The sequence below is a fragment of the Leptosomus discolor genome, chromosome 10, assembly GCF_034619465.1.
Source record: "Leptosomus discolor isolate bLepDis1 chromosome 10, bLepDis1.hap2, whole genome shotgun sequence".
NCBI lineage: Eukaryota > Metazoa > Chordata > Aves > Leptosomiformes > Leptosomidae > Leptosomus > Leptosomus discolor.
In genome coordinates this window covers 18,357,429-18,385,419 of record NC_141400.1, presented here as the reverse complement: position 1 = coordinate 18,385,419, position 27,991 = coordinate 18,357,429, and the positions used below count along the sequence as shown (strand labels likewise).

The following is a 27,991-nucleotide window of genomic DNA, read 5'->3' as shown; positions in this document are numbered from 1 at the left end:
CCGCCGCCATGGCCCAGCCCGCCAGGCCCCCCGCCGGCTACCCCAGCCAGAACGGTGCCGGCCAGCAGCCCTATAGTAACGGTGAGTGCGGTGCTGGGTCGCCCCGGTGGCGGCAGCGGGCCGCAGGGCCTGGCCGCGGGGAGAGGGCCTGGTGAGGGGCGACTCCCGCCCCAGCGGCGCTGCCCTAGGCCGCCCTGCGCCCGTTCTCCCCGGTGTTGCGGGGGCAGCAGGGCACGCCTCGGCCCGCGGTGCGGGGGAGTGAGAGAGGGCCGGTGCCTGCGGGGCGGAGGTGTTCGGAGCGGGGGAGCCGGCGGCCGCGGGGGCTCCCGGTGCGTTAGCTGCTCGCCTCGCTGAGTTACAGCCCGTAGGAACGAGCGGCGGCCCCGGGGAGAGGTTTGTGTCCGACGCCAGCGGCGCCCTCGCCGCGTCCCGGACACCCGGTGTCCCAAGGGGAATTCGGGGGAAAACAAACCAAAAACAAAAAAAAACCGAGAAAAAAGTGGGTATTGGTGACTGACGCCTTCTGTCACACACCCCCCCCCAGCGGCAGCGTCCCCCGGGCTGTGCGAAGACACGGGTGCAGCCCCGGACGGGACGGTTGGGAAATGGAAGGTACCGGGGGTCGCCGTAGGGAGCGGCTGTCCTGCCGACAGCGTCACTGAGGAAAACGCGGAGGTGTTTATCTGGCGAAATAAACATTCCTTCCAATCTTTTTTCATGATAAAAGTGTGGGGTTTGTGCGTGTCTCGGCTTATAAATGGATAAAAGCGCCTTTCAGCAAGGCTGTGTTTATGCTGCCTGGGGAGAAGGTACGGCCCGAGCCGCGGCGGGCGCTGCTGTAGCCCGTGTCCCGGCGGTGACCCAGCCGGGGCCGCGGCGGGAGCCTGTGACCCTTTGGAACGGAGCTGTACATGTGGCACCGTGGCTGTTGCTGGCGGGGGGGGGGGGGGGGCGGGGGGAGACCGGGCTGAGCACAGGCTGCAGCGCAGCGGGATGGTTTTATCTTGTCATTCACGTAACGCTGGTGTGATCTTGTTCCGTGTGCTATGATCTGGGAAAGTCTTGATGACTTTCTGCCCCTCAAAATATTTTTTTTTTTTTTTAAATGAGATGTTGGAGGTGAAACTGAATAACTTCCTAGCCAGCCTTTTAGGCTAGGAGGAAAGAAATACAAGGCAAGCCTTGTCTCTGTGTCGGTTTTCTTTGCGTGCGTGGAAATCTGGTGCTGTTGGAAGCGTTTCCTGATTTTGCTTATACAGACAGCATCCTGTGCACTTTATTATACGCTTCTGGGTTTCAGCAGTTGCGCTGCATCATAAGCAATTCAGTTATAATGAGATCTTTTGATTTTTCTGCTTTATGCCTGAGTAATTAAATGGTTTGACTTGTCTTCCCCCTCCTCCTTCACAGCACACTTATTATTTTTCCTCAAAGTCATCTGCAAAAGGACGTTTTACAAACAACTGTACAGTTGCTTCTGTATAGGGTCGAGAAAGTGGGAGGTGTACGAGTACAATCTGAAGAGAGCCTGTATTGTGGAGAGCTTGTGGTCTAAGGAGAGAATGTACAAAGAGAACGTTAGCTAATGGAGTAATCAAGCAGGATGATTTACAGACTGGTGTCGCTTTACATTTGCTGATTTCCCTGTAGTCGGATTAAGCCCATAATGGAAGTTCTGGGGAGGCTGTTGGAGGGGGAGGAGGAATTTCAGGCTACCCGGCTGTCAGGTGTATGAAAAACAAAGGACTGACGTTTAGAGTTATGCAAATACAAGGTAATAAAATTAAACAGTTGTTATGGTATGTTAGAGCTAAGGTTTGGGTTGCTGGCCTTTTGAATAAAGCGTGGACTGTTCTTAGCAGTGTTTAAAATACACATCGAGAAGGTGCTGTGATCCTTGCCCTTTACAGTAAAACCTTTTTCAAACAGTCCGGAGGGTGCTGAGGGTACTGGCGTGGTGCTTACAGCGGTCTGCGAGACCAGAGAGCTGTCAGCAGAACGGAAAGTCGTTACGGAGCTGTCAGCTCTTCCTCTCGACTTGTTACGTGTGTTGCTGTCTGCAGGTGACTCCCCGAGCTCGCAGTAAATCCCCACGGCAGCACCCAGTACTGACCGGGAAGTTGTTGAGCATAGAGCATCGGGTTGCTTGGCAACAACCTTCCTCTGCTTCATTTTGGTTTGATTTCATACGACCAGTATGTTGTCTTCGTTTCACTGCAGGTTACTAATATGCTTTCCAATTAATACTGCAAACAAGAGGGAGAAACAATCTTTTAGGACTGTTTTGCTCTCCTCATGTGATACCTCAGCGTGGCACTTTGAGATCATGAGGTGCTTTGGAAGCTGTTGTGTTTGGAAACCAGTGGGTCAGAGTCAGCTAAGTGGGCGTTGGTGGTGACCGATCCCATGGCAGTTCGGCTGGGGTGCGGCTTTTCAGTGCGTTTATCCTTGCATTTCCTGGGAGGCTGGAGAGGTGGCACCTGGTAGAAGTAATGTACTAAATAACTGGCTTGGAGTAGGTGGTGCTGAAATTCTGTATGGCAGAAAACTTGACTTGAATCCTAGCCTGCCGTGCTAATATTGTGACCCCTCGTTTTAGAAAACCTTCAGGTGATGGTTTGTATATTCTGATGCCATTCCTGATCTCTTAGAAATGTTAAATGACCGGGTGTTCCTATAGAGGTGTCTTTAACTGTTAAGTAGGTGGTCTTTCCTGTATTACTGACTTATTTCTGCTCTAAGTGTCGGTTGTTTTGCTGCTGTGCAGGTGGTCCAGCTCTTCAGCCTGCGCCGAATCCCTTGTTAGCACCTGGCTTCACAGAACAGTGCAGGAAGCCAGCGGCAGTGGTTGGGGAAAGCTGGAGAGCCTGGATGCTCTCCGACAGGCCTCAGGAAAGAGGTGGGGGCAAGATGGGTACCTGGCAGCAGCAAAACAGCACGTCCTGAGAAGCCCTTTGGAAAGGGTTTGCATCCCTCAACGCTGTTGCTTTAGTTTTATTGGCAGCTTTACGCAGGCTCGTCTTGGAAACACGGAACTGCGTGTCGGCTGTCGAGACTTTTTGTTGTGCTTCTGACTTTAAGAATAAAAATAACAATTTGGAACGTTGTGCTGTGGTGAACTTGATTTCTAAGGCAGCCCGCCTTAGAAACACTAGCCAGAATAGAAAATATCAGGTCAGTCCCTTTTGGGTTTCACCTCACTTCCGTTGCTTTATCCTCAAACTTATCCCTCAAGTAGGGAAACCAGTGCGTAAGAGAGCAATCCAGGTACTCTGATTCCTGCCTAGGCTACAGAGTCATGCTCGAAGGTGAATAATCAAGTTCTTAAATTAATTTGTGTGTGTTCTGTATTTGTCGTACAGCTTGTAGTAATGTTGTTACATCAGTGTACATGCTGATGCAGTCAGGAGGCCTGGCATCACATAAGAATTCTTCCTCATTCTTGGAGTTAGCAAGTTTAATTTGTAACGGATTTTGTAAGTCGGTTGTTGAAAACCTGTCTGATACACTGCAGGGTAATTTTCAAAGGTGAGTCATAATTGTTAGCATTTCCAGCTTTTTGTTTAGACACCAGTGATTTTAGAGAATTATTAATTACAAAGATTTATGAGCAGCAGTGGAAGGACAGGGGGGTATAACTGGATTTCCTAACTGAACGATAAGTAGCATATTGAGATTAATGGGCAGAGAATAATCTGGTATGTACTCTTTATGCACCACCGACAGAGGCGGTGAGGATGAGGTCACTGGCACTGTAGTACTGCCTTGGCTGTGTAGTTAGTGTGGATATGTACGATATTCAGTGAAGTGACAGCTGTCTGTGAACTGCAGCCTAAGGCTTTCCAGGGAACGAGTTGCTGAATGACTGCGGGATTTGTCCAAACTGAATATTTCAATGTATGCTGCATCTAGCTTAATTTATTGCCAGAAATGCCTGAGTTCAAAGATATTTTGACTTGGAAATGTGAACTTCCTCACCTTTTGAAATTTAACTAGAATGTTTCAATAGGAAGCCAGCTGTCTTTGTTTTAGTGTTAAATGAAATTCTGTGACTTTGTTCTGGTGGCAGCTGTTTCCAGTACTTGTATGGTAAATATATCTATATATATATCTCTCTCCACTCTCCAAGCTAATCTCTCTGGCATGTTTTTGAAAATTTAACTGTTGAATCCCAGGTGTTTCTGGTCTGGAAAATTAAGTGCTTTTGTTTACTGAAGTTCAAAAAACCTGCCCAAATCTTAACTAATTCTGGAAAATAGTACACAGTTGCTGAGAAAAGAATCTCTAAACCGTGAAGAGGATCTTTTCTGCTTTTGGGTGTTTAACTGTGTATGTGGAATGTCTCCAATATTCAAACTGTGTTTGGACGGGGGGGACCACAATACAAATGGCTTAAATAACCGATACACCACTGGAAAGTGTTCTAGTGAGTTTTAAGGAGTCGTGGCTGGCTGCGGTATGCGTTGTCTAGCTTATTCTGCTCAGAAGGATCTCCCTTGAAAATTTGTAGTCTCCCATCAGAATGTCCATTTTGTGGCAATGGTATGAACAACCTGTAGTAGGAGCTTTCTTGGTGGGACTCTTATTGCACTGGAGATCTCATGGTGTTCTCTCTGTGTTCCCACATACAGCAGAAATCTGATGATGCTCTTGCAGTGTCATTCACTGTTTGGGGAGTTATTGATCCTTTTTTGATTTTTTTTTTTATTATTTTTTTTATTTTTTAAATGAGTAAAACTTAGTTCAGCTATACTGACCAGCGAATACATAAAAAGCACCGTCAACCTATCAAGTTTTAATGTCTTGATTGGTGAATTATTTTATGATGAATTTACTCTTCATTCCGTGTTTGTGACCAGTTGGCCGCTCACATGAGCGGTATGTGTATGAATAGTTCTCTTACCAAAATTAACTGCAGAAGCTTTAATAGATTAACTCTGTCACGTGAGAAATAGCACAGTGACCTGTGCTGAAACTGGCTCTTCGTGTCTTTGCTGTAAGCTAAAGTTTGGTGTCAATTGTGAAGTGAAACTGAGTTGTTGTGTCGTGGATGCTTCCACTTTCGGTCTGCTCGCTGGTACTACTGACAACTGCGTGGGAGAGCGCTCCTCTTTGGTCGGGTTGCTTTTCGGTGTTTCTGAAGATTGAAAGTGTGTTGTGTGTGTGAATTGCAGTCCAGGAGGGTGGATTGTGCTCAGGCGCTGGAATGCTTAGTGGTTGGGAGGCTGCTGTAAACCAAACCGAAGATCTAAGTGTTGACAGCAGAAATACTACCAAATTCATGTCCCCTGCAGCAGTACTTGTGCTGCTTGTACCTGATTGTTTAAAAAAAAAAATTTACTTTTATGGCTTGGAGACTAATAAAGTCCTAAGAAAAGAGATTCCCAGGAACATCTCTTACTTTCACAAGTGATGCGCATGACTGACTTTCTAAAGGGTTTGTGGTGTCTTTTCTTCCAGGTCCTGTTCCAAATCAGCTGATGCATTCATCAGACAGCCAGGGATACAGCCCTTTGGTTCCAGGATCGTATCCTCATCAGATGCCAGCGAAGGTTCCTCCCCATCAGGCTTCTGGACAGTACAGCTATAGTAGCTCTCAGAATGTTTCTCAATTAAACAATTATCAAGGACCTGGGCAAACTCTCAATAAACCACCAGTGGCACCTTTCTCCGGGTCACCAGTACAACAGACAGGTCCTGTTCCACAAGTGCTGCAGCCTGCACTGCAAAACTCAGCTGCTATATCATCTGCTGGTAGCTTTCCTCCTGGAGCTAGCCCACCAGTGCTTTCAAACTGGCAGTACAGCCAGAGTCCTGGGAGCCAGCCAGTTGGGTCTCAAACAAGCCATTTGGCTCATGTGACGGGGACAGGGGCAGCTCAGCCACCGTCATCGTTATCAGGAAATACAAATCCTCCAGGAAATTATCAATATGCTGCTTCTCCGGGAGGTCCTCCACTTCAGAACAGCTACATGAAGCCAGGTAACCATAACTTTTTGGTATTTTTACCAATGTCCACTTCTCAGTGTTCCTTTTTTTAAAAAAAAAAAAATAGAATTGACTGCAGCAGGATTTTGCTGGTGGAATGAGGTTGTCAGAGCAGATACCTTGAGAAGATGCACATCACAAATACTGGGGTGGTTGCTTTGGGTTAGAAATGGAAGTCCTGTGCGCAGTCACAGTTACCGCAGTGGGTAACTCCTGAATGGTGTTTTACTTTGGGAAGCTGTGTGTGGGTAGTGTGGTATCTGTGACCTTCACCGTTCTTGGGGTGGCTGTTGGAGCATTGGCATGCTTCAGCCAAGTGGGGACCTGGGATAGTCACAGTTGGAAACTGCAGTCCTGTTTAGTGAGTGTGGTCTTTTGCAGTTTAAAACTTGTTAGCCTCTCTGTTAATTGCTTGATTGGGGTAGTTCCCCAAACAGCCTGTCAGGTTGCTGCAAACAACTTGAGCACAGCCTGGAAAGGAAACTGAAAAGTATGCTGTGCCATGGAAGTAGAGGCCAGTTCGATGGAAAACCTCCTTCCTCCAAACTTGTGGTTTTCCCTGTTTAATAACAATCTTCAGTCTGTAGAAAGTACCCTCAAAGCATGAGACTCAAAGAATTGCCACTTCTGTTTCTGCCGCTGGCGTGCTGGTATATGCAGCAGTGGAAAGCTTTTCTAACACTGAGTAGCTCTATTATGCAACTTGTGATTATTATGGAAACAAAGTTAATACTCAGATTTTGCTTTGCCAAACTGCTATTTGTTGTTATAGAGGTTTTTCTAACTGAGCATGCTAATAGGAGGTACACGCAGAAATATTTTAGAAGTTAAAGCAAGTATTTTTTTCATGTGGAATGTTTTTAGACTCATTAGATATCTATCTTGATGCTGGTTTTTTGTTTTGTCTATTTTTGTTAGGTTATTCAGACTGTCTTAAGCTCACAGAAACTATTGTTGGCAGTTTGTTGGAATAAACAATTAGTGCTTTGGAGTTAGGGAGGAAAATGCTGAGAAATTTTGGAAAGTGGCATATGAAACAAGAGCAAGTGTCTGGGATAAGAGAATTCTCATATCTGTTCAGTGGTGAATCCTCTTGAGCAATTTCCCTGGTAGTTTTTTGTAGAACAGTGATCACTTCTAAAATTAATTTAGCTCATTTGGTGATCATGCCCATTCTTAGAACAAAGGCCTGACAGCTCCCTGCCTGCCTGCCTGGCCAACTTTGGACAGGCTCTTAGACACAGAATCTTGTCCAAGTTCTGTGATAGTGTCTCCTGCATGTAGCAATTATTAATTAGCTTTGCAGCATCAAACGCTAAGTGAACAAACAGATAATTTCACTGCATGTGATTTTTTTTTTTTTTTTTTTTAATCCTTTTTATCTTCCCCTCCTCCCCTGTGACCATACTGTGCAGGCTGAAGTTGCAGGTTTTGTGTGGTGGGGAATTGGTCGGTGTGCTTTGGCGTATGGCTTACAGACTTCTGTACCGTGTTGAGACCTGGTGATACTGGACAATTTGACCTTATCTTTTGAAAGGCTAACTTTATATAAAAACAGTTGGTGTCTTCCTAGAGGTAAGGGACAGTTAAACTGGCCTCTGGAATAATAGGGAACAAAGAGGTGGAAGTGCTCTTAGGATTTGGCATTATTTGAAGGGAAGAAAAACAATTGGGTTTCTAAATGTATTGTCTTGAGAAAGTCCTAGAATTTTTAAATAGAAGCAATTAAAAACTTTGCTGTGACTTTTAACATGGAAGGTTAAACATTTCAGAGCAAAACACCATGCTCGCACGGCAAGTTTATTCAAACTGCATATTGCTGCTGCTTTCCCAAATTAAATTTTTTTCCAAGTAATTTTAGTAGCTATAGAATCTGTATGTTGCTGTTTTGCATCAGATTATTGAAGTGGAAGAGGAGTGTCCTGTCAGAAGGAATCTGTAGACTATTCCTAGTTTTTCTCTGTCAAGAGCATGACAGAAACAAGCTAAAGCTGTGAAACCTACACACACACGTATCTCATGCTGTGTGTCATTTGAATAAGAAGAATATTTACAGTTCAATCTGTGCGGTTTTGTAACAAAACTTTTCTGACTTTTTTCAGCCGGGTTAAGCCCTTTCTCAAAATTAATCTCTTTACAGGATCTGCACCTCCACCAGTGACTCAGCCTTTAATTCCACTCCACCCTCCTGCAAGGCCACCTTTAGCACCTCCACCCTCTGGTGGTCCACCTTTAATTAGGCCATCAACACTGATAGCAGGACCGCCTAATCCACAGTCTCTGCTAAATTCAGCTGCAAGTCAAGAAGGTAAGAAATAATTTGCTTTTTTTGTTGAATTTGGACATCGCAACTTGCTCTAATATGCAACCTTTAAAGTCAAGTAAACTGTTCTACTAGAGGCTCAAATAGTAAAATTGATACTGATACAGCATAATTTTATCTGAAAGGAGCAGGTGAGGACCTGGAAGGAAGTAAAATATTTCTTATTGACAGTCATTAATAAAAAATAATTAACGCTTCAAAAGAGATTTCTAAGTGCTGTATTGTTTTATTCTGCAGGGAAGGCTAAAATGTGGACCCTGCAATTCCTTGTCTGTTTAGATAGCTGTACCTTATTCTTCCCTTCTGTGTAAAATCACTGAAACACATATCTTGGATTTGTTCATTTGCTGAAGGTTGTTACTCGAGGCTGTTAAGCGACAGCTGTTGAAGACAGATACTGGGCAGGTTATTCGAGCGTGGACTGTTCTTAGCACAGACCTTCTGTGGGCCCTGCACAAATATGCCATTGTTCAAGAACTCATCAGGGTTCTGTATCAAAGAGACCTGCAGTTGTGTTGCATTTACTGCCCATGCTAGATGGGGCCATGTGGTAGTCAGCCGTTTTATTTTTACATGTATAGTTTGTTCTATCAAAGCTCTTGGTTCCTTGCGTGCTCGGATTGACAGTTTCTTGTGTGTGAGTACAAAAATAGTTTATTCAGATTTAGCTTAATTTTGAACTCATGAAATGCGTTAGAAACTGCTTTTGCTTAGAAAGTATTTTCTTCGTAATGGAGAGAAACATTTCCAGGGCCCTGGAGGGATAGAAGTGTTTAGTCTGTGAAGTAGGTTGACTGCTGTGTGTTAGCAAGATTCAGCATATAATGCAAGTTCCTTTCATCGGGTCATCTTTGAGGATTTTAATGATAATAAAAAGTAAATTGAGTACCTACTTCTCCTTAGCAATAGAGAGTTGGGTTTGTATATTTAGACATAATTAGCTTACAAAAAGACGTCCTTTGGGAGCGCTCCCTCAATGTCAAGGTTTTTCTTATCTCAGCTAGAATTTATATCTTAACTGGCCATATCAGAACTGTTGGTGTTTGGTGAGCAGCACTGGACTATGTGTGTAAGTGAAGGGAATTTCTGTGAATTGTCAGTAGAAGAGTTCTTCAGAGAGCTCAGTACCTGGATTCCAAGGTGCTTTGAAAGCCACCATTAGCCTACAGACACTTCCTCGGAGAAGTGTCCCCTGACACGTTACTGCATATCAGCTTGGAAGTTACAATGAATAATCTGAAGTAATCTTAAAAAATCATTCAACCAGAAGTGTAGGGACTTTTGTTTTCCGTGAAAGAAACGCTTGTGGGGTTTTGTGAATGTCCTTTGTTGAGGTCATGTCAGCAGGGGAAGTGTGTGTGAGAAAGAGCCTAAGATGTCTATTTAATTCAGTTTCCTCCTGGGACAGACAGAAACAAATTAGATCAAACTATGCTAATCTCCATAACTGTCCAGCAGGTAGGATTTTTTCACAGTTCCCTCATTTCAACTTTGTAGTGACTTGGGAAAATTTTTACTGGGACTGTCTTTCTTGACAGGCGATGCTACATCTGCTGCCAGTGATGGGTCTGTGGTGCAGAACAGCTACGATGCAATAGAAGGTGGTGGCCTCATGGGTAAGGCTTTGGAATTAAAAATGTTTACTGTTATGTCACTGTTTCTGAAGAGTCTGGGAAAGACAGAAGTTTAGGCATTTGTGTGCAAACATATGTACTTGGTTCCGTGTCTGTCTTGAAACTAAATAGGAAATTGGAAGCATTGGCAATAGTCATGTCTTTGCCTGTGAGCATGGCAGAGCAGGTAAAGGCATTCTGCAAAACTGACTGCAGTTGTCAGTTGTTTACACGTAGAAACTAAACAGCAGCAAAGCGCCCTCCTGCTCTATCAGTGCATTGAGCAAGCTGCTGTTCTTTAGCAATTAAAGTATTTGTCTTCTTTGCCTTTAGCAACTCCACATTCTTCTCCTGCACCCCCAAATCTTAAGATGAATAGAAGTGTTGGGTATTCTTACCCTGCTTTACCTCCAGGCTACCAAAATACTTCTCCACCCGGCGCCCCAGGAATGCAAGCATCCACTTTGCAGTATCCAGACGGATCAAAACATTTCCACCAGGTAAAGGCTGGCTGGGTTTTCTCTCGGTACTACCTGGTGGGTAAAGAAAAGGGATGGTTGGTTGTGCCTCTGTGGGCGCTGCTGCCGCAATTCAGGGCTTGGTGTGCCATTTGTTCGGTATGGCAGGCCTAGCCTGCAGTGAATGCTTTTGCTGTCGGTGTGCCAGCACTTTCTGAAGCGTTCTATCCTTGAATCTGTTCAGAATATTTCCCTTAAGATTTTCAGCTGCTTTTGGCATGTTTTACTTCCCTTGGGTTGCTATTGTTAGCTGAAGTATTTGGTTTTTTTCCCTGAAATTTCAAAGCAAGCTGACCAGCGCTTTTGCCAGCTGAGCCTCTGGATTTCAAGAGCTTTGTAGCAAATGTATGCTAATTTTTACCTCTATTATGTTACATGCCCAAGTCCAAGTTTGTGTAACAAGTAGTATTTCTAAATATATCACTGTAATACAATGGCAGTTAATACATAAACAAAGCAAAAAACCAAAAAATTTGAAAGGGAAATGTGTTTGCTTTTTAAATGAACTGTGGGTTTCATCAAATAATTGGTGTTAATTTCTGAAATTTTATTTGACTCTAGCCTGCCCTGGCCACTAATCACTTAACTGCATCTATGGGTGGCCTGAGTCTGCAGCAAGAAGGATTAAGACCTGTGAATCTTCTTCAAGAACGAAATATTCTTCCTACGGCCCTCTTGAAGGCTCCTGTCCCAAACTTGCATGAGGACATCCAGAAGCTCAATTGTAACCCTGAGTAAGATTATCCATTTCCTATCGTTCATCAAAATAAATAGAAGTATAAATTTCAACTTGTAAAGATAACTCTTCACAAAATATTTCCTTAATTTTGTGAGTAGAAAACATTGAAAACAGGCTTGACTGTGTTACAATAAAAGGCGGTAAGTGGTTTAAACTTTGAAGTGAGGAAAATTCTGTGTGGAAAATACGAGGAAAAGTATGTTGCTTGCAAGGCAGCTATAGATAGGTACAATACAGAAACTGTACAATATAGCTGGCAAGGAGTATGACTGAGAAAAGATCTAAAACAGGCGTTAACTCACTTGAGTGAGGTACACCAGAAAGATTGTGAATGCAGAATCATGAGTGACCTCTGCATTGAAGTGCATTTAAAACAATGGAGTAAATGGAATGTCGGACAAGAGGCTGGCAGTTGGTTATTCGACTCATCTCTCTGACGACCAACCAAACTGTGTATAACCAGGTGCTCCTGCTTTGCGGGTCTTCTATGATAGATAAAGGAAATAACAATTAATAATCTGTGTGGAGTTGGTCGTACAAACAAGCTGGGCTGGATTTGCAGAAGTACTGTGCACCTCTGCAGTGCGTGGAAATCATGGTGTTCTGAAGTCCCTGAAATGACTATGGGGTTGTTTATAGTCATTTTGGTGTCATTCTAAGACAACTTTTTAAACTTTGCCGGTTCAGATTGGTATATAAGGCCATAAAGATTTAGTGCAACTTTGAACATTGTTAGGCTTAACTTTGACTTGAGTGACAAAATGACACTCAGTTCTGTGTAAAGAGCGTGTGTTTAAAATAAGAACTCAAAGTATGTACTGTGGGTGAAACTCGGACTAAAACAGAACAATTTGACAGAGTTGGAGAAGATCCTTTATCTGGAAACAGAGATTCACCATCACCAGCTCTAGAAAAATATAAAGGATGCTCTGTACTACTGAAATCACCATTTTATTATCTGAAAGCCTCTGAAAATAACCATTTGTCCTCCATGTAGGTTGTTCCGCTGTACCCTGACTAACATTCCTCAAACTCAGGCCTTATTGAATAAAGCCAAACTTCCTTTGGGGCTCCTGCTTCATCCTTTCAAAGACTTATCGGTATGACAAATGTTCAAAACTTTAAATGCTGAAATATCAACTATGCCTGTATTAAAGTCCAGAGCTGGACAATGAATTATAAAAGAAGGGCAAGCACATTGGCTAATCTTGGCCCAGAAAAATTACCCTGGTAACGGACATTTCCCTGTTCCATACGGATCATTGACTTTTTCTGAGATTTTTCCCCTGCCTTTTTTAAATTTTCAAGCCTCACTTCTTAATTAAAAAAAACCCTCCCAAACCTCAAAAAACCAGAAGCTTAGAGGCAGCGCAGCACTCGGACTGTGACAGAAGGCAACACCTTTAAATTCCGGTATTGCTTAAATAGCTTTATCTTGTCACACATCAGCTGTAGTTATTGATTTCCTATACCAAACCTAGAACTAATTCTTAACTTAATTAAGAACGAACAAAGTTAAAGGGGTTTGGATGTCCTCAGATAGCCTGGAGACTTTGTGAATTTAGCAGTGCCTCTTAAATGTTGTTATTTTTCCCAGTTTAAGTTTTTCAAAGATGTGGACTTTTTTCTGTTTGTTTTGACCTCCGTTGAGTATAGGACTTGGTCTTAAACCATTGATGTACAATTCAAGACTTCAGAGGCTTGAAAAGGGAACCTCTACAGTCCAATAGGTTAGAGGTTGGTTCCAACCAGTCATCTTATTAAGGAATTGTAGGAGGATTGTGAGGATACAGAAATACTTCTTCCTTCACCAAGTGTGCTTGGGCTGGCTAAACAGGATAGATAACAGTGTAGACAGCGCTGTTACCGTAGTGTGGTGATGCTTTACGACAGGAAGCTTTTCTTTTCCAGCAATTGCCAGTGGTCACTTCAAGTACTATTGTGAGATGCCGCTCCTGCCGGACGTACATTAACCCTTTTGTCAGCTTTCTAGACCAAAGGAGGTGGAAATGCAATTTGTGCTATAGAGTGAACGATGGTAGGTTTTACATGTGCTTATGGCTTTAAACTTAACCTTAACCTTTCCTACCTTGGCCTTCGAGGGGGTAATGTTGTTGGCTGTATCAGTACTAGTGATTGTCATCAGTCCTGCTGGGGCTGCGAGACAGGAGAAATGTTTCCCATGGGCAAAGGCGCCATCAGTGGCATCACTGATGACACACAGGAAGCCAGAGGTAGTCTCCCAAGGTACCCTAGCAGGTGACAAAGTAGCTGCCCTACCTAGTGTTGTTCTCCAAGAAGCATTGCCCCACAGGCACAAAAGAGTTGATGTGTTTGTTTTAAAATGCAGCACAGCTAATACTAGTGTGAAGTAATAATATATTAAACTTATCTGCATAGTTCCTGAAGAATTCATGTATAATCCTGTGACAAGAGTTTATGGAGAACCTCATAAAAGACCCGAAGTCCAGAATGCTACTATTGAGTTTATGGCTCCATCTGAATATATGGTAAGGCTTAATTTTAGTTATTCTCTCCCTTTGTTTTATTTCCAGAGGGAAGTCAGAAAAAGCCATGTTATTATAGAGGATGCTTTCCAGCTCAGTAGAACAGTTGCTGCCTCTGAGAAGTCTTGGGAAGAACTTCAGATAGTTCTTCATTTCTAAACATTTATGATGTCAAAGTTCCTCTGTATTTAGAGTTTGTAGACCTACAGACAAAGGTCTTCTGGAAGGAAACTGTAATTCTAGAATTAGCCAATAAGAGACAAATGCTCTCAGAAGTTTTAGCTGTCATCTGTGTGCTGTTTTAAGAGAGTTTAAACTTGCAGTGGAATGAATAAACCAAATCTAATAAATGTCAGTTTGGAAACTAAAGGTAATCTTTCCTTTGCTCAGCTACGTCCACCTCAGCCACCTGTGTACCTCTTCGTGTTTGACGTCTCTCATAATGCAGTAGAGACAGGATACTTGAATACAGTCTGCCAGACCTTGTTAGACAATCTGGACTTGTGAGTACCTTTTTCTTAGAATCTCCTATTTTTATTCCTCTTACGAAACTTGGGGCAGACACCAACATGCCAGTACTTCCTGGCTGGAAGAGAGATTCCCTAGCGTTGGCTGGCAATGGCCAGCCTCGTGTTAAAATGCAGTGTGAAGCTGTCGTGGTTTTCCCGTCACAGCTGCACGGGTATACAAGGTAATTTTGAGGCTCTTCCTATCTGCTTCACCAATCCCAAAAAGGAATAAACATCATGTTTATGATGTCTTTGAACTGTATTTTTTATAAGCTGAAATTTAGATAAGTATTTGCTTAAAGGAATGCATACATCTAATAAACCTTTCATAATATACAGGCTGTTTGAACTTACAGAAAAGCTGCATGGTATTTTGTAGCTTGTTTCTTCTTTTTTTTCCATTTCTTATTATCCTCTTAAAGAATTTCTTGCATGGCTGCTAGGTGACTCTACTATGAGCTCCTTTTTTGTTCTTTTTTGGTTTGGTTTGGTTTTTTTCCTCTCCAAAAAGACTTGGTCAAGCTGTTGCAGTGTAGCTTAAGTAGTTAAGCTAGTACTTGGTAACAACCTTGGACAGGTGCAGTGAATGTTTTGGGGGAAAAAAAAAAAAAAAAAAGCCTGCAGAAATTAAATTTCATCTTGAACACCATATGTCTCATTTTTCAGGCTTCCTGGGAACACTAGAACAAAAATAGGCTTCATAACATTTGACAGCACAATCCATTTCTACAGTCTTCAGGAAGGTCTCTCTCAGCCTCAGATGCTTATAGTTTCAGATATTGAAGGTATGCAGAAATAAATTCTGTGATTAATATCTACTAATGACTGCTGGGTTTGACAGCCTTTTAAAAAAATCTGTCTGGTGGGAGTTTCTAGATCAGATCGTTAGTCTCTCTAGTACTGGCTTTAGAAGCAGCACATGTCTGTGCTCGTTTATGAAGCCCTGATGTCTGAGCAGTGTGTGGCTGTCCATGACTTAAAGCATGACATGAGGACAGCCCTCCTAACGTCTGGCTTAATTGGTACAATTCTCTTATCATCCCAAATACTGATGCTTGGTAAATTGCTTTAGATTCTGTGGTGACTGAAGTGTAGTGCTTGTTCTTCTGCCTTTAGTTTCAAGGCGCCTGTCACTGTACGTTATAGGGCAGGGCAGAAGGAACACTAGAAAATCTTTGCTGTGTGTTTTTACTTAGTCTTGATTATCCTTCAGCCCTGTTGATTGCTACTGTGGCATTCTAGCCACAGGTATGCTTGTGGGATAGAAGAGATCCACATAATTATGTTTAAAAGGGTTTACACACTGATACTGTGTTCTTTTTTCAATAGGTTGGCAAATACAATTGAGGGAAGCTTGATGTGTTTTTAAAAAATAACTTAAATACTTTTTTTTTTCCTTCCAGATGTATTTATACCAATGCCAGAAAACTTATTAGTAAATTTAAATGAAAATAAAGAGGTAAGAGCTACCTTAAATATCTAGCGGTATTCACATAGTTTGGGATAGGCTCGATAATTTCTGGATTACTTAATGCTCTTTCAACACCTACAGTTTAAATGCCAAGTTTGAGGTGGAAAAAAGAGGTCTTTTGATTTATCTGTGTGACTGTAAACTTCTACCGAGCTGAAACAAGACAGTACTTGACTTCTGCTAGGGCTTTTTCTTTGCTACCTTAATATTAGAAGCATTAATATGTGTTAGTGTATGTTCAGCAATCAGCTCTATAAAGAAGAAAACTCCCAAGACTCCTGCCGTAAAACTTTCCTTTTCTCAATTGTAGCTAATTCAAGACCTGCTGAGGACCTTGCCACAGATGTTTACCAAGTCCCTGGAAACTCAGAGTGCTCTGGGACCTGCATTACAGGCTGCCTTTAAATTGATGTCCCCCACTGGAGGTAGAATCTCTGTCTTCCAGACACAGCTTCCATCTGTGGGAATGGGAGCCCTAAAGTCACGGGAAGAGCCAAACCAAAGAGCAACCGCAAAGGTTAGAAAAGCAAAAAGACTGAGAGAACTGACTACCCTGTTCTGTACACGTGGGTGATTCTGGAATTGCCTGTTCTGGGTTAATTTTGTGATTCTCTTGTTGAGCTAACCTTCCTTTGTTAAAGTAGTAGGAAAAAACCAACCAACCAAACAAAAAAACAAACCACCAAACTTTATCAATGTGATTAATGATACGATTTTTTTTTTTAAGATATCACTGTCATCAGGGATGGAGAATCAATTCTTAGTGTCCCTGAAAACAGGCAATAAGCGTGTTAATCAGTTTGAATTTCCTTTATTTTGTATTTTGTAATACTCTGTTGTATTAACAGGACATACACCTGACACCATCGACTGATTTTTACAAGAAGTTAGCCTTGGACTGCTCAGGGCAACAGGTTGCAGTGGATTTATTTCTTCTTAGTGGACAATATTCTGATTTGGCTTCCCTGGGTAAGTCACATTAAGCTGTTTGGGGACGTGTAACTCTCGTAGTTTTGGCAAATACATAGAATCTACGTTAACATTTAGTACGTGAACTTGATTGGAGTGGATCTGGTGTGCCAAGATGCAAATTCCTCCTTGATGAGGGGTGACAGTGAATAGAATGTCATCTGTCAGTCCTTCCTGATTCAACCTAACTGTTTTCGTATTCTCCCTTGGTGAGTCAGGATTCTTGTGATCCTGGTGTAAGTGGCTGAAATACTTTCCTTCTTTTATGCCTTTTAACCATCAGGCTATGCTTCATTAGCATTGTAATTATTTTTTTTCTACATTTAACCAAACTTTCAAGTGACAAAGTACCTGTAATTTCAGACCACCGGAAAACTATTTCACACCTGAAACCACATCCCTACAGTTGTGGTACATCTGTGTCTGTATGTGGGTCTATAACTGTGTAACAGAGCTATTTGCAGGTGTGAACAGTTCGATAATCGAAGGGAATGTTGCAATCAACTGGTGTATTTGAAGACCACAGCAGCGTCTGCACTCTGCTAATGGATGTCGGTTTTGTTTCAGGCTGTATATCGAGGTATTCTGCCGGTAGTGTCTATTACTACCAGTCTTACCATCATAAACACAACCCTGTCCAGGTGGAGAAATTGCAAAAGGAGCTGAAGCGGTATTTAACCAGAAAGATTGGGTTTGAGGCTGTCATGAGGATAAGATGCACCAAAGGTTAGAACACAGTTCTTTGGATGTTTGCAGGGGGCGGAGGGGAAGCGAGTGTTTGCTGTTGTTTGGGGATGTTTTTATTGGTATTATGTAAGCCTAAATGGTTAAAAGACAAATTCAGTACTGGGAATCGGACTGTTTACTAAAGACTGTATTTGCAGTATCTTTACTGGCATCCAAGTTCATTTTACAGTGGTTAAAACTGGAAATTTTGTTGTACTGCTGTTGCAACAAGGGACTGCTTTTATGGTCTAGGAACTTACTACTGTTCTGCATTGATTTGACTTCTCTCTGCTTGGCTTTGTGGATTCTGGGGATTAGTCGTCTGTTTGGGATACTCACTTTTCCTGAAGATACTTTATTTCATTGAGAAGGATCTTCACATTCAGATACAGAGCCATCTGACAGTGGTGGCAGACGTGTAAATGTCTCTGCACTTCACGACTATCAAAATAAGCATTGCATCAAATCAACTTTATCTTGTAGGTCTTTCCATTCACACCTTCCATGGGAACTTCTTCGTAAGGTCTACAGACTTGTTGTCGTTGCCCAACGTAAACCCAGACGCAGGATACGCTGTGCAAATGTCAGTAGAAGAGAGTCTGACCGATATGCAAGTTGTGTCTTTTCAGTCAGCTCTGCTGTACACATCCAGCAAAGGTAAGAGGCCCAGGGAGCGTTAGCTGCGTTAACAGTATGGGGTTCGGATGAGTCTTCTCGTGTGCCCTTATCAGCTGCAGTAATTTACACAAACTAGGTTATCTGATGTCAAGATCGCAGCTGTGATGTGTTACTGCATGTTGTTGAAGTTATTGCTGCTTCCAGACCAAGAAGTTTCTTGGGAAACTTAGTTCTGGTCTGAAAATAGGCAGACTTTACCCAGAAACTAAGAACTAACCATTTTTAAAAGCTACTGAAAATGGCCTGATTCACCATTTCTACGAGAAATTAGCTTAAATCTTAATTTTTAATTATTTTTTTTTCTGATGAGTAAACAGTGGCGTTTCTTGTATTGTTTCATAAACCAAAAGTTATGTCTGGAGACAACAGTTTTCTTTTCTTACAGGCGAAAGACGAATTCGTGTCCACACTATGTGCTTACCTGTTGTAACAACACTGAGCGATGTCTACCTGGGGGCAGACGTACAAGCCATCACCGGGCTGCTAGCCAACATGGGTAAGGGTGATCAGAGCTTGTTTGGATATGTATGGGTGATATGCCTAAAGCTCTGAGCGGTAATCCTCTGGGGAGCAACATTAGAAGACAAGACTCTCTCTTCCTAAGAGTGCTTCCTAAGTTGCAAACCTAAGAGGGTTTGGGTTTGTTATTTTAATGCTTGGCTTAGAGTAGCAGTACAGCTGTACGTAGTCACCTGGAGTTGGTCTTGCTCTGGTGCATCATCCCGGGCCGCTGGCTTTTTTCCCCCCTGAGTTGCTCGTCTTGACTTCCTCTAGCGTCACACAAGCTTACTAAGATGTGTGGAGGTGTACGTGAAAACGAGGAAAGTTAACAAACGTGACTGCGTTCCTACCAAGGGAGGAAAAGCCTCTCATTGGAGCTTTGTGCTCTGTTTTTAGCTGTGGACCGATCAGTCTCTGCTACCTTGAGTGATGCTCGGGATGCCCTGGTCAACGCGGTGATCGATTCTTTATCTGCTTACCGCTCATCAGTCCTCAGCGTTCAGCAGCCTGGTCTCATGGCCCCCTACTCACTACGGCTCTTTCCGCTCTACGTACTGGCGCTCTTGAAACAGGTAGGAGTTACAAAGGAAGCCGTGCAGGAGGATGATGGGCTGTTTGGCGAGTCAGCCCGAAGTAAAAGGTCACTTCTTTGATGTACAAAATGGCAGAGCTATTCACACCCCTTGATAGGGAAATAACTTCAGTATTTTTGCAGGACTCAACTGGGAAGTGGCTTGATTTAGATCCTTTGATAAAACCATCCTTCCTGCAGTTTGCCTTTGCAGTGCTGAGATATGTGACAGGTTTGAGAATGGTCCTTCTTGCACAGATAAAATTCACTCAAGAGAACAGTTCCATTTCTCTGCACCCCAGAATTCAATGACTTGAAAGTTCAAAGCCTATTTAACTGTTTCTCAGGCCTGGGTAGATAACATGATTTTACGGGTGCTGAATATTTGTTTTTATCTTGCAGTCTGTTATGTTATGAAAAATTGAGGGATTTGGAGAATTGTATGGAGCAAATGGATCAGGGTGATGGACAGGCCTTCTGCTCTTGCCTGCAGAGAAGAGCAGTAGGGAATAGAGAAGGTGTTTAAAGAATATCACTATGGAGAATGACCTAGTTGAGATGCGGGAGTTTAGGAGTGTGTATTAAAAAAGTACAAATGTTTTAAGCAAGGGAATGGGAAAATAATTATTACAGACACTGACTAGTCTAGAGAATGTGGCAGGGTACTGGTAGAGCGTTTTTTCAGGAGTGATTTTTGTGCATTCCTGGAAATGTAGATCCACACAGCAGTTCAGTGTGGATTAAAAGAGCTGGCTGGCAAAGCAATAGCTGGCTGGCTCTTCTTGCAAAAGGTTTAAAGCATTTCACAACATTTGCTCAGCGTAATTGTTTTTTTGATTGGATTTCCCTGAATTAGAAGTCATTTTAAGTGTTGGACAAGCTGGCTTTCTGGTCTAGAGAGAATTTTTTGATTCATACCTCTTAAGAAGGTATTAACCAGCACATTGCTAGGAGCAAGTTCATACTGATGTTTGGGCTTTTTCATCCAGAAGATTTCAAGTGTTTGACCCAGTCAACTGGGAGGAGTGAGCCCTTGTTTCACTTATAGCTGGGGTTTTTTTGTCCCAACAAGTCAGGACTGTACCTTTGCAAATCCAGAATTACCTAAGATTCTGTACATCAAAGCCAGACGTAAACTGCTCCAATATTTATTCTTTTAACTTGCATCAAGTAGCATTTTTGAGGTGTACGTTAGAAGAGACATATTCCAAGATGCTTTCGAGTCGGTTTTAGTGCTCACTGGAAAGGATTGATGGTGCAAAGCCATGGTTAATTCTAGATCCCAGAAATGGGAATAAGGAGACTTGTAGGGTTTATATGTGAAACATGGAAGAGAGCTATGGAGAGGTAAAATAGCACTGGTAGAATGCCACACCATGAGGAAATACAGCTCGTCTCTAAGGCTTAAGTGAGTTAGAAATAAACAATAGATGCTGTGCTAAACTCAGCTTATCTCCCTTTGCTCTAACGGCCCAATTAAATGCCTGGTTGTTTGCAGAAAGCGTTTCAAACTGGGACGAGCGCTCGTTTGGATGAACGCATTTTTACCATGTGTCAAGTGAAAAACCAGCCCCTTGTTTACCTCATGCTGATGACCCATCCCAGTCTGTACAGAGTTGATAATCTCACAGACGAGGTGGGTATTTGCATTGCCACAGGGTCTGTTTGATCCCAAAGATTTGTGTGATGTGAAAATAAATTTGTGTTAAAAATCTCACAAGTTTTCCACATTAAAACTGCGTAGCTAAAATTTACTGTTTTGTATTGTTGCATTTGTTGTTTGGGACTGGGTTGGTGAATTCTGGAGAGATGTGCTTTGGCTAAGGGTGGATGGGGAAGTTTGTATCTCATTTCTTATTTCACTTTTTGCCTTGTGTCGTTATCTTGCACTGTAAATCACATGTACATAAAGACAGTGTAGCATATGCTTTAACTTTTTGTCCCTCTGTAGCTTCCTTTATTTTAAAATGTCAAAGTAGTTCTGTGAACAGTGAGAGAACATTTATGTAAAAGCCTGAATAATTTTGGAAATCACATCTTTTGTATACAACAAATCTGATATTCCAATTCTAGAACTAATTAACTAAGATTAAGTTGAAGTACATCCTCTTTAAATGAAACATTCAGAGATGTATTAGTAAATGGTGCACTTGAACTATGACTTGAACTAAACTGAGAATCAGGGTCCAGCTTCAGTATTCAGTGTAATACGTCCTGTTTTTATTTAAACTTCTGCTCTTGTGCCTCTTTCAGTGCACCAAGACTGAACCAATGTTTCCTACTGCTTTTTCCTTTAGGGGGCTCTGAACATAAATGACAGAACTATACCTCAGCCACCCATTCTCCAGCTGTCAGTGGAGAAGTTGAGCAGGGATGGTGCTTACCTGATGGACGCTGGCTCTGTAAGTCATGTGGCGGTGGTGATTTCTAAAAGTATCCAAATTTGCTTGACCCATTCTTTCTGAGAACTCAAAATGTGTAGGAGACTGCTGAGGTGTGATTTTGTGTTGGATTAATGTTGTTACTGCTGGCTGTTTTTCAGGTGATGTTCCTGTGGATTGGGAAGAACTGTGGGCAGAGCTTTCTCAGCCAAGTCCTTGGAGTTCCAAACTATGGCTCAATCCCGCAGATCATGGTAGGTGCTTGCTTTGCTGCCCACCAGCCTTGCTTTGCTGCCCACCAGCCGTACGGTGCCACCAGAATATTATTTTCATGAGAGCTAAAACACCACTACTCAAATATTAGTTGTTATTCACTATAAATCCAGATTCATGGAAAGAAATCATTTCGATTTACCTCTCCTGGAGTTTCTCCAGGCTAAAACTTTATAGCTTTTCCCATGAAAGCACAGTAGGAGGAGGCTGGCAATGACTGAAGTTTCTCAGAACTGTGGGAGCAGACTGTGAATACTTGTGAACAGTAAGCACAGTGGCTTAGTGGGAAATCCTTCGGTTTCTGCAGCGGAACAGGTGCCGATGGCAGCTCTGCCGTCGCCGTGCTCGTAGCCAGTTGCTGCTGCCAGTTTAGGCCGCCTGGCTGCTTCAAGCCCTTTTGAAGGAGACTGGATTAAAACCAGATATCCCAAACCAAATCTGTCTGGGGTTCCTTTATACCTGATTAGGGTAGAGTTGGGCTCTTTGAAGTGTTGCTTTCACTGCTTTGCTGAAAAGTGATGTGTGTTCATGACTCCCTTTGCCTCTTAGACGCATCTCCCGGAACTTGAAACTGCCGAATCCATCCGAACAATAGCTTTCATTTCTTGGCTGAGAGAACAGAGACCTTTCTTTCCTATCCTATATATAATAAAGTAAGTGGGTTTTAACCGTCTTCGTGCTTCTTTAGGGACCTCTTAACAATACGGATTTGGATATCATATCCTGAGCTTTCTCAATGGAAGTTTTAACAGCGGTGCATGCTGTGCCCCACAGATTTGACAATAGATACAACTTGTTATGAGTTGTCTCCAATTTGAGTTTCCGCAGACTAAAAAAGACTCAATGTCACAGAACAATCTTTAGTTAATGTCAGATAAATGAAGTAAATGCTGGTAAGTGCCTTTGGTAGGATTAATCACAAGGGCTATTTGAGATCCTCTTTTCATATGGCCTTAAGCTCTTGAAATGTCTTGCCAGTTGACCTGTACCTTTATTAATGCATTGCACTGTAGAGCTTGGTGAATGCTTTATTTCACTCAGACACTTGCATTTTTATTTTTAAGGGATGACAGTCCATTGAAAGCAAGTTTTCTGCAAAATATGATTGAAGACAGAACAGAATCAGCCTTATCATACTATGAATTCCTCCTTCATATACAGCAGCAAGTGAATAAATGAAACACTAGCCGTTGGCTCACTTCTTTAAGGAAAGATTTTGCAGTAAGGAACGATTGTGCTTGTAATATCTACATTAAATCTGTGGCCTGAGGCAGTTGATGAGAAGTTCTCACTGTGATTTCAACGAACTAAAGCAAATAAAGGACCACATCTGAGAATCAAATGTGCAACTACATAATATTGTACCTTAAAAAAAAAAAAAAATCAAACTGTTGGAACTGGTTGAGCACCTTTAATTTGCTGCAAATCATGTTTTTACTGTACGTAGTTGCAGCATGAAGTACATTTACAAAGGCAATACTGAAAAGGTGAAAAACGTTTTGTAAAATAAAGAGTTCTTTGTTGTTCAAAATGTATATTTCTGTAACTCTTTCCATTATTTTTTTTTTTGCTGCTAGATATAAAAGCTCACAATATTGATCATGATTTGCAGGGAAATTCTTTCTAAGTGCATCCAGTGATTACAGAGAGAGCATCTCAACGTTCCACTTAATGCTCACAGTAGCAATGAAACAGCTGTTCATTGTGAAGCGAACAAATACCTTTGAGGCGTAGAATCCAGTGCTGGGATTGGATTATGGCTGATAGGACTAAGGTAAGCTCAGCCTGGACAAGAGGGCTGCCTTGTTTAAAAAGCTTTTAACACGTCAGTATTCCACTTCAAAACCAGCGGGGAGGAGCGGGCGCTGGGAGAGACACACTTTGAAGTCAGTGGCTGAGCCAGCAGCACCAGTAGACGTAGGGAGATGGCCAGCTTTGTTCTTCGGTGAAAGTAGTTTGGATTTCGGTGTTTGAATGCTGTGGGAGGGGAAGGGCACGAATCAAGCTGGTTTTGGTTTACGTTTAGCGGACTTTGGGCTCTTGTTTACATTCACTGAATGTCAAGCCCTTGAAACCTCGTGTGTTTCTGAAGTGAGTTTGTATTGACAGCACTTAAAACCTAATGTTTCAAGACAACATTGAATATTCTGATGTTAAAATTGGAAAAGAAATTATTTTTCCAAAAACAAAAATAGATTGTGTTTATGGTTTGTTTATGGTTTGGACATGCTTGAAGTTTTCAGAATTTTCTTTTTCCTGCCGCTGCGTCACGAGCCGAGGCCCAAAGCCAGTGTGCGCCCAATAAAAGCTTTAAATGTACTCTCAGATCCCTGCCACAGCTACAGCTGGAAGTTGACATTGGACAATTTATAATCAAAATATTTAAATCATTTTATGAAGTGTATTAATAAGTGTTCTGTTTTGGAGATTGAGCTATCCTTGATAGCTACAAATGTAAAGAGTATTCAAGTTACTGTATCCCTATGACCGTGGAAGTGTTTCATACGGAAAAATCTTGGTTTGCTTTTTTGTTTAACAGTGGTGCACTTAAAGGTCTTGCAAAACCTGCTTCCTGGGGCAAGTAACTTGAAGAGGTAAAACACTTGTAAGTGGTCGCACACGTACTGTGATCAGGCTCGTTAGCTTATTTGTGACACAACTGTCGGAGGGCACCGCAGGGTGATCATCTGCCGCCCTTTCAGGCCGTGGCTGCACGCGATTGTCGGGAGTTGCCTTACTTCAGGGGAGTTTCTTTGGGGAAACTGCTCTTGTCGCTTGAGCACAAGAAGCTAAAGTTCAGAACAAGGTCTGAAACAGCATGAAAAGACTATTACAGAACCAATTTAAGCTTCCCTGTCTGCTGTCTCTAGAGCAAGGAGGAATGTATTTACTTGAACAGCTTTTCAGAGAATTGCACAGTTTCTAGTCATAGCGAAGGGGGGGGTTAAGTTTTGACAGTCTGATTTTTTTTATTTTTTTTTTTTTTTTCCTGAGGATCAGGGGTCTCTCCATTTAAATCATAAATAGAAACGATGCACTTGCATAGGTTATGATGTAAAACTTGGGTTTGGGGTGTATTGTCACTCAGATGTTGAAAATCATTCTTCCATCAAACAGCCCACCCAAAGTCTGTTTCTTACTGTGACTGTATTTTGCTACTATATCCCTTATTTTTTTTAAAAAAAACCCATAAATGTTGGAGGTGGCTTCACTGCTTTATGTACACCAGACTAATGGCTAAAGGAGTCAGTCTGTGGCCATGAACAACTTTGAATTAAAGTCCCAAAGTTTTACAGAGCAAAAGGTTATAAACGAGAATCAGGTGAAGCCTCTTGGAGTTCTCTTCGCTTTGGAAGAAATTCTGTGTTTAACTTCGGTAGTTCACCCCCTGCTGTCCCCTGGTGCTGCCGGAGGGGCAGAGCAGGCAGGCGAACCCACAAACTACCTGTGAGGGGTCATTTTTACCTGCAATCGAAAAATGAGGAAAAAATGAAGATGAACTGCAAAAATAGGCGAGAGTGGCTCTGGTACGTTGATCTCGGCACGACAACTCTACCCCTGCAAACATACTCTATTTTTCTAGTTGAAGACTTGTTTTTTTAAAAAAAAAAAAACTATTTCTGTATTTGACACATTAGTATTCAGCCAACATTGTTACCATCCATTTTACTTTGCTTTCATTATCGTTTTTAATTTAATATATTTGAGTCTAAGTCCACATAGACTGTGTTGCAATAACTAGAATGATTCACTTTTATTTAGAATTAATTTCTTAACAGAATTTAATCAGTGGTGCAGAATGGCTGTTAAGTAAGGGACCATTAAATGTGATTTTAAGGTTCTGTTTACTATTATGGATGTAATCCTTATAGTAAATTTAAATTTGTAAAGTAGTGTATAATATTGTAATATTAAATCTGTTTTCTGAACTCAAACATTTGATCTTCAGTACGAAGTTATAAATCTTCCCCCTTCTGAATTTGAGACAGGATTTACTTGTCCTCCTTTTTACAGTTTGTAATTTTCACTGTTTTATTCCTGTAAAAAGTCATTTGTAACACATGCAAATGCTTATTTTATCTGTGCTAATTTATCAGATTTGGCTACTCAATAAAATCAATTGAAAGAAGTCACGCAAGTCCTTCAGTCCTTTCTTATAAATAAAAATAATGTATTTGATCAATTGAGATAAATACCGTGCAACTAAAATGTAATATTTAGGTGATACAGGCTCAGAGGAAATTTGAGAAAATTAGTCCCAGCTGACTCAAAACTTTTCTTCTGCCACTGGCATTTCTTGTCCCTCCAGGGCATCTCTAGCGGTTGGCAGTTACTCAGTCCCACCTTGGGGTCTGTTGTCCCAGTAAGCCCCAGCGGTGCCATACCCCGCTGTGTGGTACCCTGCCATGTGGCTGGGAGTTGGTCTCAAGAGCCAGCTGAAACTGATGGCTGGAATTCAGCCTTCAGCAGTGTTCCCAAGATGGGGATCCATTTTATTGTAGGTAATGCTGTATCTTCATCCAACATCCTCTTCTTTCCACACCTTTTGTAAAAGTCATTCCATCTTACGCTTACCACTCTTTTTTTTTTTTTTTTTTTACGAGCTGTCATCACTGCTGCTTCTGTTCCTCATACGTATTTTAATGCATGAGCTCGGTACTTCAACCTCTGTGTTTAACAGGTTTTGAATACAGAATTCTACCATTCTCTAAATTCTTTGGTATTGTAGAAATATGAATTGGACTTGTCAGCACAAAGTTTTTTCCCCAATACACGCAGCAATCTGGCCTCCTGCTCCTGCTGAACTTACCACCTCAGCGTTCAACAGGCAGCTGTCCCAGCACCGGTCTTTGGAACTCCACGTCCAGGATCTTGAAGCCGAATCCTGCTTCTAATTGAAGTGCCCCAGCACAGACTGTGAGTTCTTCAGGAGCGCAGGTTGTTCGGCGTCCAGGCTGTTGGAGGTACTTCCCATCAAGACTTCAGACTAATTATCTGCATCACTGTCTTCCTCGGGTTGGGCTGTGTGTTAGCTGTGTGACTGTTCAGCTAAGGGGGGAATACGGTGGCCCAGTTTTATCACTTTTTGTCATGCAAGTAGAGGCATGATGGACTTTTTATTGTACATAGATATGAACATGATGCCAACTGTATCCTGCTAGAAAGAATGGAGGATGCTCCGTCTTTACACTAATTCTGGAATCCTTGAGGTCCTTGTTCCCTTGGCTTTCCCCTCGGTATGCACAGCCACTCCCTTCAGCTGCTTGCTCACTGCACGAACAGCAGTGCAGTGACACGACACTGGGAATACCCTTTGGGAACCTGACCTGTGCTGCCCGGTGTCCCCCAGAAGGCACTTCCCAATGTTGTATACACAAAACCAACGGTTTGCTGGTGCTCCGTTAAACAGAAAAGTCTCTTCCCTCACCTGGAGTGCGCCCAGAGAGGACAAATGACTGTCCCCAGCAGCGCCGAAGGCTTTTCCAAAAGCAGAGCTCTGCGCTCCCCCTCAGCACCCCGGCCTGGGGAGCCCGAGGGGGGCTTGTGCTTCGTCGTTGAAACGTCGCATGCTGGAACTGAAGCAGCTCTGTGAGCTTCGCCTGGGGAGCCCTCCGGTGTGCTTTTGGGGGGGCGCAATTTGAACTGGTTCCAGTGGCAGAGGGTTGGGGAAGCACGGCCGTGGTTACCCCGGGACCTGCACCGGCTACACAGCACCCCGCGTTCACCTTCCCGTCCGAAGGAGGGGGTTACCGCCCTCTGCTGCTCGTTACATCACGTTCTCCGCACTGACCGCGGGCGAACAGAATTGTAAGTACGGAGCTGGGCACCGCTCAGAGCGTGACGTCACGCCGCCGCAGGCGAGCACGCCAGACCCCCTCACCCTGGCTGGAGCGGGCAGGCATCTTCCCGCCAGCGCGGCCTCTGCCCCGCCGCCGCCTCAGCCCCGCTGGGCCTTCACCGCCCCGCTGCCATCGCCCCTTCTCTCCCTCGGTCGCCCCGTGATGTCACTTCCGAGGGCGGAGCAGCCATCTTCAGTGCGGGCGCCGCACCGTCAGAGAGTGCGACGGGCTCCTCCCGTGCGTCCCCTTTGCTGTCGTGCCCTTACGCGAGATGGCGGCGCTTGCTTCAGCGCCTGGAGGCGGGCGGCTCGGGCGCCTGCGCGCTGAGGCGGGGAGGCCCCATTGTGCGGCGCTGAGGGAGCGCCGCGGCCTTTTCTGCCGGGG

The 27,991-nt window shown here is 43.0% G+C and overlaps 1 protein-coding gene across 2 annotated transcripts; it reads left to right on the top strand.

Moving 5' to 3' along the window:
- The first annotated feature begins 8 nt into the window (after positions 1-8).
- SEC24A (SEC24 homolog A, COPII component) lies at positions 9-23,302 on the top strand. Of its 2 annotated transcripts, none has more exons than XM_086470743.1 (23): positions 9-81; positions 5,461-5,982; positions 8,129-8,296; positions 9,850-9,927; positions 10,258-10,424; positions 11,004-11,176; positions 12,179-12,281; positions 13,093-13,219; positions 13,582-13,691; positions 14,079-14,191; positions 14,864-14,982; positions 15,601-15,656; positions 15,979-16,185; positions 16,517-16,637; positions 17,205-17,363; positions 17,847-18,020; positions 18,427-18,537; positions 18,939-19,114; positions 20,612-20,749; positions 21,411-21,515; positions 21,656-21,748; positions 22,317-22,420; positions 22,832-23,302. In XM_086470743.1, the coding sequence occupies exons 1-23, from the start codon at positions 9-11 to the stop codon at positions 22,944-22,946; spliced, it is 3,312 nt and encodes a 1,103-aa protein (XP_086326869.1). In that variant the 3' UTR covers positions 22,947-23,302. The 2 variants fall into 2 exon arrangements, with proteins under 2 accessions (XP_086326869.1, XP_086326867.1); XM_086470741.1 differs by having other exon boundaries at positions 5,437-5,982.
- The last annotated feature ends 4,689 nt before the right edge of the window (positions 23,303-27,991 follow it).